The sequence below is a fragment of the Odocoileus virginianus genome, chromosome 10, assembly GCF_023699985.2.
Source record: "Odocoileus virginianus isolate 20LAN1187 ecotype Illinois chromosome 10, Ovbor_1.2, whole genome shotgun sequence".
NCBI lineage: Eukaryota > Metazoa > Chordata > Mammalia > Artiodactyla > Cervidae > Odocoileus > Odocoileus virginianus.
The window spans coordinates 28,780,546-28,795,695 of NC_069683.1; the positions used below are offsets into that span (position 1 = coordinate 28,780,546).

Below are 15,150 nucleotides of genomic sequence, written 5' to 3' on the forward strand. Positions count from 1 at the left end.
TAAAATCTTCCCCCCAACTGTAGATAGTTCATCATATAAAATGCATTTCTGCCATGTGTGAAAATTACTGACTGATTTTAACTTTTAGATAAGAAATAAATCATAATCCTTTTTTTATGGATTATCTGTTCCTTGAGTTAGCTTTTATAAGGGAACTTAAAACTAATCAGCTAGAGCATCCCTTTTAAAAACTTAATTTTTTAAATGACCAGTGTTTTTTAAATAGAAGTGTTTATCTTTTTAGTTGCGCTATATCACCCCAATGCTTTTTTTAAAAAAATAGTCTTTGATACCACTTTGTATATTAGTTGTATAGAAAAATTCAAATTTTCCTAAGTAAAATCCTTATCAAATCTGACCAGTAATCATTGCCCAATTCTTGACTGGACAATGCACCTTGTGTGGTTGGAGTTCAGTGCTTATTTTCCTAGGATTAGAGATTAATGGGTCTCAGTTTTAATGTGCATCAATTACCTGAAAGTTTATATAAACTACTAGTTCCTGAGGCATGATTTATGGATAGTGATTCAGTAAGTCTAGATTACTTTTTGATAAGAATAATCATTTTTAATAAGAATACCAAGGGATTTCTCATGCAAACCATACTTTGTAAAAAGACATAGAAAGCCATAGAGATGGTTTGTCAATAATATCAAATACATTCAGTGTGATAATTGTTTGAACAAGTATTAATTCCCTAATCCCTGTTAGATACAGAAGACAGGCCTCCTACACTCAAACCCGTCAATCTTTTGTAGAAGCCAAATTCAAAACATGAGGAATTAAACGTCATGTGTCCCAAGTGTTAAAATGTGTCTTCATAAAGTAAGAGGACAAATGTAGTGAAACCCAGAAGCTCTCTTGATTTGGTTGTATCTACACTTTAGGACCATCATTTAGATACCAAGTCTTGTTGATTCTCCTTTTCCTGTTGATATATTAAGGTACTTGTCTATTTATTGCCTTGCTTGCTCCCATAACTTTTTAACTGATAGCTGCTCCAGCGTTGCCCAGCTTTAGTTTACTTACTCTCCATTCTGTTGCCAGAGTGATTGTTTTAAAATACAGATCTGCTCAGGTTACATCTGTGAATTTTATCCTGAATTTTAAGCAAACTCCTTAGTATGCTATGCTCTCCTGTTCAGAATATGTGATCTGGCCCCTCCATATATCACAATTCTAATCTTTAGCCACAACATACCCATACAATACTTCTTAAAGTGCCTGAAGTTTACCGTGTTCTCACATTTTCATTGTATGTGATTGTCCTTTCTAACACACTCCTTCATTCCTATTTGCTGTATGGAATTAAAAGCCCAATTTAAACATAATCAAATGTAGATTAAGTGCCTTTCCTACTTGTTGTAGTAGCACTTTTAATATTGAAGTTTTTTGTCAGTTCTGCCTCCCATTAGACTGAACTCAGTAAATGTTCATTGAATGAAAGAATAATATACTGAGCTTGATTAATAATTTAATGACTATGCTTGACTGTGTCTTAAAAATTTGCTAAGCTAGACTAAACAAGCTTAGAAAATCTAGGTTACATGGGGAATTTTCCTTCATTCAGTACCTTGACTGCAACTTAGACAAAGATACATTGATTTTGTTTTAATTTAGCTAAACTTACATTGAACTTTTTTCCATTAGTTTATTAAGATAAGTATTTATGTATAGTGATATGTACACATCTTGAGTTTATAATTAGATGACTTTTGAGAAATGTAATGACCACGTTAATGAAGATACAGAAATAGGTTGTTTGATTTCCAAATATTTGAGGCATTTCTAAATATTTTATTGTTTTGGCTTCTAATTTAATTCTGCTGTGATCAGAGAATATCCTCTGTAACTTTTCAGTTATTTGTAATTCATCAAGACTTGTTCTATGGCCTGGCATGTGGCCTATGTTGAGGAATGTTCCATGTGCCCTGGAAAAGAAAAACTTTTCTGCAGTTGTCAGGTACAGTGTCAGTGACCTAATATCAATTAGGTCAAAACAATTGATAGCATTGTTCAAATCTTAGATAGCCTTAGTAATTTTGGGAGGTAGGTAGTTCAATCAATTACTGAGAATGAGGTATTAAATTTTTCTATAACAATATTTGTATTCATGGGAACTTAGTTCCCCAACCAGGAATTGAACCCAGGCCCTCAGCAGTGAAAGCATGGAGTCCTAACTACTGGAGCACCAGGGAATTCCTTCTGTCAACTTTTAGTTCATGTGTTTTGAAGTTTTGATATTGGATGCATACATGTTAATGTTGTTATCCTCCTAATATGTTAATATTTAAAATAATGAGAAATATTGCTCTTTATCTCTAATAATACTCCTTTCTGTTATCTGATCTTAATATGGCCACAGCAGCCCTCTACTTGTTTACTTGGTCTGTCTTTTTCTTTGTAAAGTGGGTCTCTTGTAGATGTTATACAGTTGGATCTTTTTTTTCCCCCTCTGGTTTGACAACTTCCTTTTGAGTGTTTGTTTATTTAGATTTAATTGTAGTTAGGTTTATTTCTCCTCTTTCTCTTTGTTTTTTACCTGTCCCTCTGTCATTTTTGTTTTAATCAAATATTTTTATGTTGTATTTTAATTCCTCTTTTGATCCTTAGGTTTTGTTCATAACCTTTTTAGTTGTTGCTCTAGGAGTTAAATTAGAGTTAGTATTATGCCATTTCATATGAGATTTTGCACCCTGTCCTTTGTATTCTTGTTGTCACATATTTTGTATTTACATTTATTATAAACCTCCATATTAAGTGGTTTTTTTTAGATTTACTTCTTTTATGTTTTGACTGGTGGATCTTTACCACTGCATGTGGACTTTCTTTAGTTGCAGCTCTTGTGGGGGCTACTCTCTAGTTGTGGACTTTTGGACTAGTTACATGGACTTCTCATTGCAGTGGCTTCTCTTGTGAAGAACTGTCTCTAGGTGCATGGGCTTCCATAGTTGCAGTTCATGGGGTCAGTAGTTGAGGCTCATGGGCTATAGAGTGCAGGCTCAGTAGTTGTGGCATACAGGCTTAGTTGCTCTGCAGCTTGTGGATCTTCCAGCACAGGGATCTAACTAGTGTCCCTTGCATTGCAAGGCAGATTCTTAACTACTAGATCACCAGGGAAGCCCTATAGATATTTTAATGTTCATTTTAGACAGTAATTAAAAGAAAAAAGATAATCCTTTGTATTTACCTATATATTTACCATTTCCAGTGCTCTTCATTCCTTCTTACAGATCTACGTTTCACCTGATATTTTTCTTTCACCTAAATAACTTTCTTTACTGTCTGTTTCAGGGGTCTCCTAGTGACAAATTCTCTCTGCTTTCACATATGCCGAAAGACCACTTGAAGAATGTTTTTGCAAATTTTAAAATTTTGTTTTGAAAAGAGATTTTTCTCTTCGAGTACTTCAAAGTTGCCTTTCTGTTGTCTTCTGGCTTCCACTGTTTTTAATGAGAAGGGAACTCTAATTTATATCATTCTCTGTTTGTAATGTGTTGTTTTAAAGTATTTTTCCTGTCCCATTTTCTTATTTTCTCCAATGGCACATCTGTTAAATGACTTGATACTATCCCATGCCTGCTAGTCATTAATGCTCTGCTCATTGTTTTTTTTTTTAATCTTATTTTCCTCTCTTTTCAGATTATATATTATTATTGATGTGTCTTCAAGTTCACTGATCCTTTTTCTGCCTTATCTAAACTGTTATGAAGTCCATCCAGCAAATTTATTATTTCAGATATTGTAATTCAGTCCTAAATTTTTTTTATTTCTTAAAATTCCCATTTCTCTGTCAGAATTCCCCATCTGTTCAATCATTATGGCCATCGTTACCTTCAAGTTCTTGAACATATTTGAGTAATTGCTTTGAAATTCTTGTCTGCTAATTCCACCATCGGAAGTATCTGATCGCTCATCAGTAAAGCATCCACCTGCAGTGCAGGAGACGCAAGTTCAGTCCATGGGTCAGAAAGATCCCCTGGAGAAGGAAGTGGCAACCCACTCCAGTATTCTTGCCTGGGAAATCCTATGGACAGAAGAGCCTAACAGGCTACAGTCTATGGGGTCGCAAAAGAGTCGGACACGACTGAGTGACTAAACAACAAATTCCAACATCTGGATCAGCTAAGAGCCTATTTCTGTTGGCTGTTTACTTTTTCTCTTGATTCTAGGTAGATTTTTCTTTTTTTTTCATGTATCTAGTAATTTTTGATTGTGTGCTTGGCATAGTGTATACATAGAGATTCTGGTTTCTGTTATTTTTCTCTAAAATTTGGAATTGTATTATGGCAGGTTGTTATGTTGCTGGCTGATCATCATGAATTTGTGTAGTCTTGCTATTACGCATTGTTTTGGTGGGCCTGTAGGAAGCCTGAAATGTTTAGCAAGCTTTTCTATCTTGGTGAGATTCAAACTCTAAACTATATCCCTGATGCAAGCAGTAGCTGAAATCTCTGCTCATTTCTTTCAGCATTCTTTCTAGCTTTTGCTTTCAAGTAGCTCCTTGAAGTCACCTACATGGTGACTCCTTAAAGCTTCTCCTGCATATGTACCATTAAGGAGTTAACTGAGGGTTTCTTTGAATTTTATGTGTAGATTTTAGGGCCCCTCCTCTTGGCTCCCTCCTTTTTGTTATTTCCTTCATCAGTACAGCCATCCTGGTAGTCAGTTGATACCTCAAACATGTAAAACTCTAGTTTTTGCTTGAGTTCTAACTGCCCTTTATTGTACAAGCTAGCATTGGCTTTTGGGAAAACCTGTTAATAAGCATGACTCTCACGCACTGAGTATGGGTTCCATTTTTCCCAGGATTGAATTACTCCTAGTTTGTATCTCCTCTTGTTACTCTTGAAAGTCTTCAAATAGTTGTTCAGAGTTAATAATTGCTATCTGCAAGAGTATTAGTCCTTAACAAGCTGCTGTGCTGTTTGTTACCAGAAGAGGAGTCTGTCTTGAACTGGGGTAAAAATTAAAATATCTGATAAATGAAATAGCTGAGACCATTTAGCATGTACATGCTTGGTCTTACTTAATATTGAAGGTTAGTTTATTCCTGGATTCTGTATGTTGTTGCTTATCTAAGATCAGTATAAGTAGATCTTTGAAGTGAATTATTTGGTCAGTGAGTAACATATCAACAGAAGTGATTTTGAAGAAATAATGTCAAATTCCTTCTGAGTTTTTGTTGTAGGTCAGTAACAATTTAGAAATGGTGCTGGTATTCAAAAATTTACCAGGTAAATTTTACAGTCCAGTCACTATCCTGGAGCACATTGGGAGTCACACTCTTGTGAGCTATTCAGTAACCATTGTGTGTGTTTATTCAGCCATGTGTTTGCAAAACAGAGTTCCTTTTGATGATTGTGCATTTGTACTCATTTTATTTGACAAAATTATGCCTTTTCACCAGAGGTACACAGAAGTCATTCTGTATATAAGACATGTTTATCAGTACTAAAGGTACCATCTAGTTGTACTTTACATAATCAGAGATGTCTTTTTAGTTTTTTCTGCTAATTGAATTCCTCCTCCCTACTCCCTCATGTACTGGCTTATAATACATATAATAAAAGCTTCAAATGGGCTTTCTCTATTGCTGTTTTCCTTTTTAAACAATTCTAGGAGAGATTTCACTAATGCATCATTTAATGTCTAACCATGGTTCAAGTAATTGGGTCTTAGTGCCTGAGAGCTTTGGCTTAAAATAAAATAAATTTATTCCTACTCTATATTGCTAGTTATTCTTCTTATTTAAAAATGATCTTTGCTTAAAACCTTTGCTCTTTAGTCTGGTTTCAGCACTTAACTCTAAAATCCTCATGGAAACACAGCCTAAGAAAAATTTACCCTTTATTTTTCTAAATTTGTTCTTAAAAAAAAAATAGTAATACTGTTTTCTTTGTGAAAGTAGTCTCATATTTAAATTGCTGAAGGAAATGGTAATGATAAGGTAATATTTAAGGTTCCACCTCATTTTTCATCTGATAATTAATACATTCTTTTAGTATTCAGTGCATGGGTGTTACCCTTCTTGCTATATTCTGTAATTTTGCATTGGAAAATGAAATAGAACTGAATCACTCCTTGATCTTTTTCTTCTAAAATCATCAGTACTTAGCAGAAGAAAAAGATTTGTTTGAAAGAGAGGGGAGGACTTTTTGGGAAATTAATGATAACTGATGGGCATCAGCATTAACAACTCTGTGAAAACTTCTGTACTGTTCATAGTGGAGTCGCATGTGTATGTGAAAAAAATTGTTTTATATGTGCTGAGAAGACATACTTACTTTAAGCATTGGTAGGGATGGTGTCTCTTCCACACCACCATATCCCATGTCAACCATAGTTCTTGACTCATAGCAGATCTTAATCTTATACTTTATCACATACCTTATTCCACAAGTATTAAGTGCCTACAGTATGTATTACCACTTTAGGTTCTTTGGAGAATATAAAGTGATATAAAATATGGTTCTCGACTTCAAAAAATTTACAGCTGAGGAAAAAGAATCACATTCTCATGAAGTCTATGTAGTGAAAGGTAGGTAGTATATGATAAAAGATGCAAATGCTGCATGATAGTAAGATTCACATAATTATTGAGATGTAAAATGAATAGTGACACAAGGATATATATCCGTTGCAGAAATGAATAAGATCATATTCAGATAGGATGATCAAGGAAGACTTTGTTTATAAATGCCGCAAAAGGGACTTCCTTGGTGATCCAGTAGCTAAGACTCTGTGCTCCCAACACAGGGGCTCCAAGTTCGATCCCTGTCTGGGGACTAGATCCCGTGTGCCACAACTAAGACCTGGTGCAGCCAAATAAATAAATAAATATTTTAATGCCATGAAAAAAGTTAAATCCTTGAGAAATATATTTGAGGACTTCCCTGATGGTCCAGTGATTAAGACTCCACATTTCCAATGCAGGGGACATGGGTTCAATCCCTGGTCAGGGAACTAAGATCCCATATGCTGTATGGCTCAACTAAAAAAAAAAGGAGTATATTTGATATAGATACATGAAAGAGAGATGATACTTCAGGAAAGAAGAGCAATTAACATATAGTACAAGACTGCCTAGTACACATTGTATAAATACTTGTCATAAATCATAAATGTTAAGTTTATTTATTTTTAAATGTTAAGTTAAAACATTTCTTTGTTGTCTTATAAAAGACAAGTACTTTTATATAAATGCATAGATTTTTGTTGAATACAAGAATGAATCCATGTAACAGTCCTCTAAGTCTGCTGCTATTGTCCTGATTTTAGAAGATCTGAGACACAGAAATTATACAGTTTTCTCCAAATTATCCAGCTACTATGTGTTAGAATCACTTAATATACCAAGTGTTGATCTCACTTATTCTCACAGTATCCCTGTGAAGTAGATAGGTATATCCATCTCACTGAGAGGAAACCAAAGTTTTAGAGGGTAAGTGACTTGCTTAAGATTATGGCTGAAGCTAGAATTTGAACCCAGATCTATTTAATTCCAAAATCTGTGCTCTTAACCCTACACCATTCTGCTTCTTTCATATTTAACCTTACCCCTAATTTATCCTTTTGTGCTTTATATCCCTAACACAGTAGGACTTTAATATCACTGAATGGTCAGGAATCCATATACAAGTGGATATGAACTGGTTAAATGAGAAATTATTATATTAACCATGTTCTTATTAATTCACTCATCAGATATTTATTGATCCCCTCCTACATACCTAGTTCTGTTGTGTATAGGCACTGGAGATAACAATAGTTGGCAAAATATCATAATTCCATACCATTATGAAGTTTGCATTCTAGTATGAAAAGTTAGGCAATAAATGAGAATACAGTACTTCATGAGGGCTATAAGTGCTGTGGAAAAAAGTAAAAGTAAGGTCAGGGAAATAAAGAGTAGTAGTGAAAGTGTTGGGATATTTATGTTTTATGAAAGATGGTCAAGAAAAGCCTTTCTGATAAGGATATTTGAACAGATATCTAAAGAATTTGAGGAAGTATGTTGTTTATGTATTTGGGGAAGAACATTCCAAGCATCAAGTGCAATGAGAAGTTCAAAGGTACTTGGCATGTTTAAAGGAATAGTAAGACTGCTTCAGTTAGAGTGACATGAAGGAAGAGGCAAGTGATAGGAAATAAGCTTACAGAGGAATAGTACTAGGGGACAGAGGTCCACGTCCATGCAGGCTGTAACAAGGATTTAGGCTTTTATTCTGAGTAATCTGGGATTCCCAGGTGGGAAAATCCACCTGCCAATGCAGGAGACCCGGGTTCAATCCCTGGGTGTGGAAGATCCCCTGGAGGAGGAAATGGCAACCCATTTCAGTATTCTTGCCTGGTGAATCTCCATGGACGGAGGAGCCTGGTTGGCTGAATAATCTGAGTAATATAGGAAACTGTTGGAAAGTTTTAATCAGAGATTTGACATGCTGTGGTTTAGGATTTAAAAGAAGTCACTGGCTACTCTGTAAAAGTAGACTGTAGAGGCGTAAGGGTAGAAGCAAAAAGATTATTCAGAGTTATTGCAAAAAAAAAAACCCCCACCAAAAACCCAGGTAATAAAGTAACCTTTTGTTTAAGAAATGCTTGGCTACCAAAATTAAAATAGAAATATAGCAAAAAAAATCAATGTTAACATACTGAGCACGCATGTGAGAATTATAGTGATGTGTAATACACTCCGTGCTCTTACAAAGATTATGTTCGTAATGGAAAAATTTTTGTATGTTAATGGAACTGATTAGGATAGCTTGTGGAATGGAATTTACACTTATAAAATACTAACTTTTATAATAAAGGTAAGAACTGGTCGCAACAGTGATTTTACTTTGAGATCTCCAATTTACCCCTTTATTTTTTTTTTTACCCCTTTAAATTAAAGACCTTAAATTATAGCCCAAAGTATTCAACTTTAAAGTTTCTGTGGAGAGCCAGTATTCAGCTTGTCATCATCCCCAAAGCTAATTCCTATAGCTGTCACTGCAATTTAAAATATCTATTTCCCCCTAGAAATTACAAGTAAAATATCATACACCTGGAGGTCTGAGTGGAATTGATACCATTTTTCCAGGAAAAGAAAATGTCCTAGTAAGCATCCCGGCAAGGATGACCCAGAATGTCTGTAGAAAGTGGATTCTTGGAACTTCCCTGGTGGTGCAGTGGTTAAGACTCCATTCTTCCAGTGTAGGGGGTGTGGGTTTGATCTCTGGTCGGGGAACTAAGGCCCAACATGCCACATGGTGCAGTCAAAAAAATAAAAAACTTAAAGAAAGAAAGTGGATACTGAGTAAATACAAGTGAGGATTTTTAAAAAATATTACCAACAGTACTGACCCCATAGTTAGTCAACTGTCATTTCTAATTTAGCAGAAGCTTCTGTTAGCATATTGTTGGCATTTAAGAAATAGATTTTCCTTTAATAATTTAAAACAGCTTAAACCGCTAGAGTTTTTTCCTTCTTGTCTTTTAATATATTTATGTAAGGGTTGATCTTGGTTTTTGTAAAGCATTTTCTTGGCCCATTATTTTGGGATGTCTTAAGTTGAGTGTAGTTTAGTGACGTTGACCTTTTTAATTGACCCTTTTAATTGAAATATTTTGGAGGAGAACTAAATTTTTCAAAGACATTGAATAAAGCTATAGGTAAAAATTTTAAGTTACAGAAAATGGATTAAATTTTTATGTCTGTAATTTGTATATAATCAGTGTTTCACAAAGCAAATTCGTATATCCAGAATTGATTGTTATTTCTTAACACAGCTCTTCCCACAGAAGAAACAACTTCCGTTTATACTAGGCAGTATAAAATAATAGGAAATATATGAACTTTAGAATCTTGGCTCTGCTATTCATTTGGTGAATGGCAAATACTCTCTTTAGCCTTAGATTTCTGTAAAATGGGGATATTAATACCTTCCTTACAAGTTACTACAAGGATAAAAATGAAAATATGTGAAGTTAAACACTCAGTATTAGCTTCTTTCTTGCCTTACTTGATTTGATTACTTCACACTGCTTACAGATTATTGTTAGAGCATTGGCCTTTAACTTTCTCAGTACATTAGAATCATCTGGAGATTTTTGAAGGAAACACTAAAGATCCAGCCCCACCCCAAACTAGCTTACTCTGTCTTTGGGGGTGGAACCCAAGCATCTGGTGTTTTGTTAGTTTTTAAGTTTTCCTGGGTAATTCAGATGCACTATAGGTATTGAGAACTACTGGTCTAGAGCAAAGGACTTCACAAACCTTTCAATAAAGCTTTCCTGAAGTATTTAGTTCTAATTACTCTCAAAGTTAAAAATAAAATAGTGGGAAGAACCTATGGGATCATGTTAACCTATTTACTCTTCTGTGGGTAATATATTTAATTTTGTAGATAATAGAGGCTTGTTGCTTTGTTTAAGTGTATATTTCTCTCTGTGTGTGTGCTCAACCAGTCACGTCCAACTCTTTGACCCTATGGACCATAACCCACCAGGTTCCTCTATCCATGGGATTTTCTAGGCAAGATTACTGGAGTGGATTGCCATTTCCTCCTCCATGGGATCTTCCCAACCTAGGGATTGAACCCATGTCTCCTTCATTGTAGGAGGATTCTTTACCATTGAGCCAATGGGGAAGCCCATATTTCTCTGATCTACCAGTTGTTGTTCTGGTTCCTCTTGTCATTTTCTACCATTATATTTTCCTGTAGTCAAATCCTAACTTTTTAAAAAAAAATATTTTTCACATTTGATTGGAGATACTTAGAGTTGTTTGTTTTTCATCAAGTTGAAGTTTATCAGTGTTTTCCTTCACTGTCACTCTGCATATAAATTTAAATTTCCACAGGAAACTGAATACATTAATTTCTTTTGTTGCCTTTTTTGGGAGTCGGGAGAATTTGATGGGCATAAGTATTGCTAATTTTTCTTTCACTTGATTAAAAAAAAGAGGCTTTCTCAGCTCTGTGGTCATGTGCTAAATAGTATTATGGATAGTCATGCCTAAAGAATTAGCTGAGGATTCAGATGCCAGTGAACTCAAAAAAGTCAGTGGTTAAAGGCACTAACAACCATTTGTACTGTACTCTATGTTTTCTAATGTGTTTTCACACGCGTTAACCATTCTTTCAGTTAATATTTAAAAAAAAAATCTATTGCATGTCATGTACTAGGATATCAAAGATGAAATATGAGCCTTGTCCTCCAGTGGTTAAAGTCTAGAGGGATAGACAGATAAATAGGCCATTGCAATCAGTGTATTAAAAGTTCTGAAAGAAGAAATACAGGGTGCTATCGGAATATATAAAGTATTTAATTAATTATAAGATGATGGGATTGAAGAATTCTGGTAGTGGGTTAGGGATGTTTTTCTCAGGAATTATCAGGAAATGGATCCTCAAGGATCTGTCTAGACTGATTGGGCTAGGAGTAGGGGAGGATGTTCCAAGGAGAAGCAGCATCATTATGATCTTTGAACTGCACAGCTGCGTTCCCCTTTTTATTAGAAGGAATCTAAGGATTAGAGGAATTCATATCCTTGAGGTCACAAAACTTGTAATAATGGGGTAGTTAATACCAGAGTTTCTTGGCTCAAATTCTGTGTCTTTCTATAAACACATTAAATACTGTGCTATGATGTATTATGAGAATAGGTAGTTGACTGTAATTCTAACAATATCCTCCTTGAAAGACCTCATTAGTTATCTGCTAATTAGAACTTATTTTAATTTTTTTTAAAGTCTCAAAACTTGTAAACTTCATTCCATTTTCATGGAAGGTAAACAGACCTCTGTGCCTCCATCATAAAAAAAAAAAAATTCAATTTCTAAGCTTACATGTAATAAAATATCCTTTGGAGCCAAAAAGATTATTTACATTATAAACAGGTAGGCAGTTAATTAAATAAATATTTCATGTCCAATCAAGCTATGAGATCTTGGGGTTAATTTCTAGATTTTCCTAAGTAAGGACATTTCAGTTCTGCTTAAATATTTTCAGACAGTTTCTCCCAACCCCCACACTTTTCCTGTCAGTTTTATATTGCTTCCTAAAGCAGAATTTTTTATCTGTTGGTGTTTTGCTGTAGTCCTCGAATTCTTGCAGAATTTCATAACATTTGGAAAAACATTCTGGTCCCGTAGTCCACAGGACCATGGATGGTTGTGAATGATACTCTATTCTAACAGAAATAGAGCTACTGTATATGAAAGACTTTCTATATAACAGATCATCTTTAAGCAGTTTACATAATGATTTCACTTAATTTTCATAGTGATCTAGTTGGTTATGTGTACTATTATCTTAAGTCCATTTTACAGGTAAGAAAATTGAGGAACAGAAAGATGGCCTGTCAAGTAAGTGACCTACCCAGAATGTAAAAACTTCACCTTTTGGTTTTTAGCCATCCACCATAGTATCTTTTGTTTTCAGTATGTGACTTATATGACTTTATAGTCATAGTAAGATGCTGAAATTATAGAAAGAAGTCTTAATGCATGCTTTTTTTTAAGCACCTTCCTTTGCTAGGATGAAGTCCACATTCTTTGCAGGTCTTAGTCTGGCCTTCAGTATATATAGCTTCATTCTAATTCTTTTACATATTTTGTGTTCCAGCTGGTCTGGACTACCTATCCATTCTTGAAAATCATTGCAGCCAAAACTGAGTATCATCATTATAGAATGAATTTCTGGGATACAAGATTTAGTACCACATTGTCAGCTACTAGATTATTCCAGTAATCACTATACAGTATACTGGTTTGCAGCCCTCAATAGCTGATTATTTTCAGTTGATTTTGGCAGGGGAACGCTTTTTTTTCTTCAGTTTTTCTCATTGTCTATAAAATGTTTTCCTTCACACTCTATATTCTTCACCTCTGGATGAAAAGTGATTTTTAATGGGTGTTAGACTTTTCCTGATGCATAAAATTTTGAGCTGACAAAGTTGGCGTTCTGCTTTTAATGTATTATCTAATACTAATATATAAAAACTTCAAAAAGATAAGAATTATTGTCCAACTTTGCATGCATTAATTATAAACACTTGCTAGTCTTGAAAGGGCATAATACTTTTCCTACACTTATCTAAAGTACTATGTCAATGTATTTCTCTATTCATTTTGCTTTTGTAAATTTTAAGTTATTTTTGTTCATAACATTAACAGCTTTCACAGACATTAATTGTTGCAATATTTATTCTTGTATCTAGATCTAGAGAATGCTGATCTTTATTTGAAATTGGATATTCATATCTTAATCCTTATGGACCCGCCTTATACAGTTAATGGTTTAGTTAATTGTATAATTAATTAATAATTAATGGGCTATCCTGATAGCTCAGTTGGTAAAGAATCCGCCTCAATGCAGGAGACCCCAGTTCGATTCCTGGGTCGGGAACATCCTCTGGAGAAGGGATAGGCTACCCACTCCAATATTCTTAGGCTTCCCTTGTGGCTCAGCTGGTAAAAAATCTGCCTGCAATGCAGGAGACCTGGGTTTGATCCCTGGGTTGAGAAGATCCCCTGTAGAAGAGAAAGGCTACCCACTCCAGTATTCTGGGCTAGAGAATTCCATGGACAGTCCATGGGGTTGCAAAGAGTCGGACACGAATGAGTGATTTTTCACTTGCACTTCACTATACAATTAATGTTGTGTTGATTTGATTGATAGTAATTTATACAATTAGGCATGATCTTTGGTCATGCACAATTTCTTAAGTAGCAGAAATGATGTTAAGGTAAGCATTCTGCAGTTATAAGCCTAATAACTGATTTTGGTTGAATATTGAGGCTAATGCCTCACTTTGCACATCTTTAAAATGCTACTGTTATAGAACCAAGACAATTATACTTTTATTCACATCTTCCTTAATCCTACCCCATCCAGCTATTGCCTACAGATAAAGATTTGTTCCTTTTCTATACTTCTTTCCCTAAGCAGATTATTTATAGTTCCATTCTTTCATCTCTGGCCTTCTTTCTGTTACTTCTCATTTTAATACAGCAACTTTTATGGAATGCTTAAAGTCTGAGTGCTTTCCATGGTATGGTTTTCAACTGAGTGAAATCTTTAAATCCCAACTCAGATGTCATTGCCTAAGAATTCTTCTCAACTGCTTGAACTGGGCCTTCTTACAGCTGTGTTCGTGTATCATTTTCTATTTCCTTAGTTTATAGCACTCATAACATTGTATCACAAGGAATGGTTTGAATCTATATCCTTTGCCAAATTGTGAGCTCCTTACATCTAAAAACCACATCTTATTCATTTCTGTGTCTCTGGAGAACTTTAGACAGTGCCTCAAGTAAGTAAGTACTTACTTATGTAGTACAAAGTAGTTAACATCATATGTGCATTTTAATTTATAGGAATTTTGCACTGAATGCCTAACAGAAAAGAGAAATGATTGAAATAATGTGGCAGTTTCACCTGCCATTCTACCCAGTAAGTAAATAGCTAGGTTAGGGCACAAAGTAAAAGGTATAAATCTTTTGTTCCTTCAGTCAGTTTCTGTTCCCATATGCCTCTCAAAGTGAACATCTCACCCAACTTGAATGTGGTGTGGTGGTTTCTAAGATAGTGACTTCCAACTAGGACTGACCTTCTCATACTGTACACTAACTTTAGAACCTAACTCATTATAAATAAGATAGGAATGCCACTGTATAGTTTAATTGAATTAATATTCTGTCCTTAATCTGAATTCCTACAGTAATTTGTCTGTGTGACTCAAATGATATTTTTACTGCTTAGTTCTTAGCTCTTTGTTCACATCTAATCTCACTTGTTGGAAAGCAAGGATCATATCTTTATTCCTCGTTGTGTTTGGCATATTGGTTTTCATATAGCATTCGTTTATAGAATAAATAGACATTTTAATGTGTTTTAATTGTGCTAAGGTCTTAAGGAATAACCCAGAAGCCAAGTCCTTTAACTCACCCATCCAGTGGTCTTTACTTGATGTCATTTGCTGAATTTTCCCTCCCAATTATCATGTCTTTTTCTCCCCATAGCTCTTCCGACGTGTTGCAGCAGCTCTACCTGGAATGGAAAGCACACAGGACAGAAGCAGAGAAGACAGTATCCTTTTTGTTTCACAAGAAAATTTTGTTGTTAACATAGGCCTTTAAAGTCCAACTTGGTTGACTTAGG

The 15,150-nt window shown here is 34.8% G+C and overlaps 1 protein-coding gene across 3 annotated transcripts in view; it reads left to right on the top strand.

Moving 5' to 3' along the window:
* Positions 1–15,150, top strand: part of RAB6A (RAB6A, member RAS oncogene family) — an 85,475-nt gene that overhangs the window by 67,084 nt on the left and 3,241 nt on the right. For all 3 annotated transcript variants that reach the window (XM_020902776.2, XM_020902775.2, XM_020902777.2), the window contains exon 7: positions 15,012–15,078. In XM_020902776.2, the coding sequence (XP_020758435.1) occupies positions 15,012–15,078 (67 nt within the window). The remainder of the gene's footprint in view (positions 1–15,011; positions 15,079–15,150) is intronic.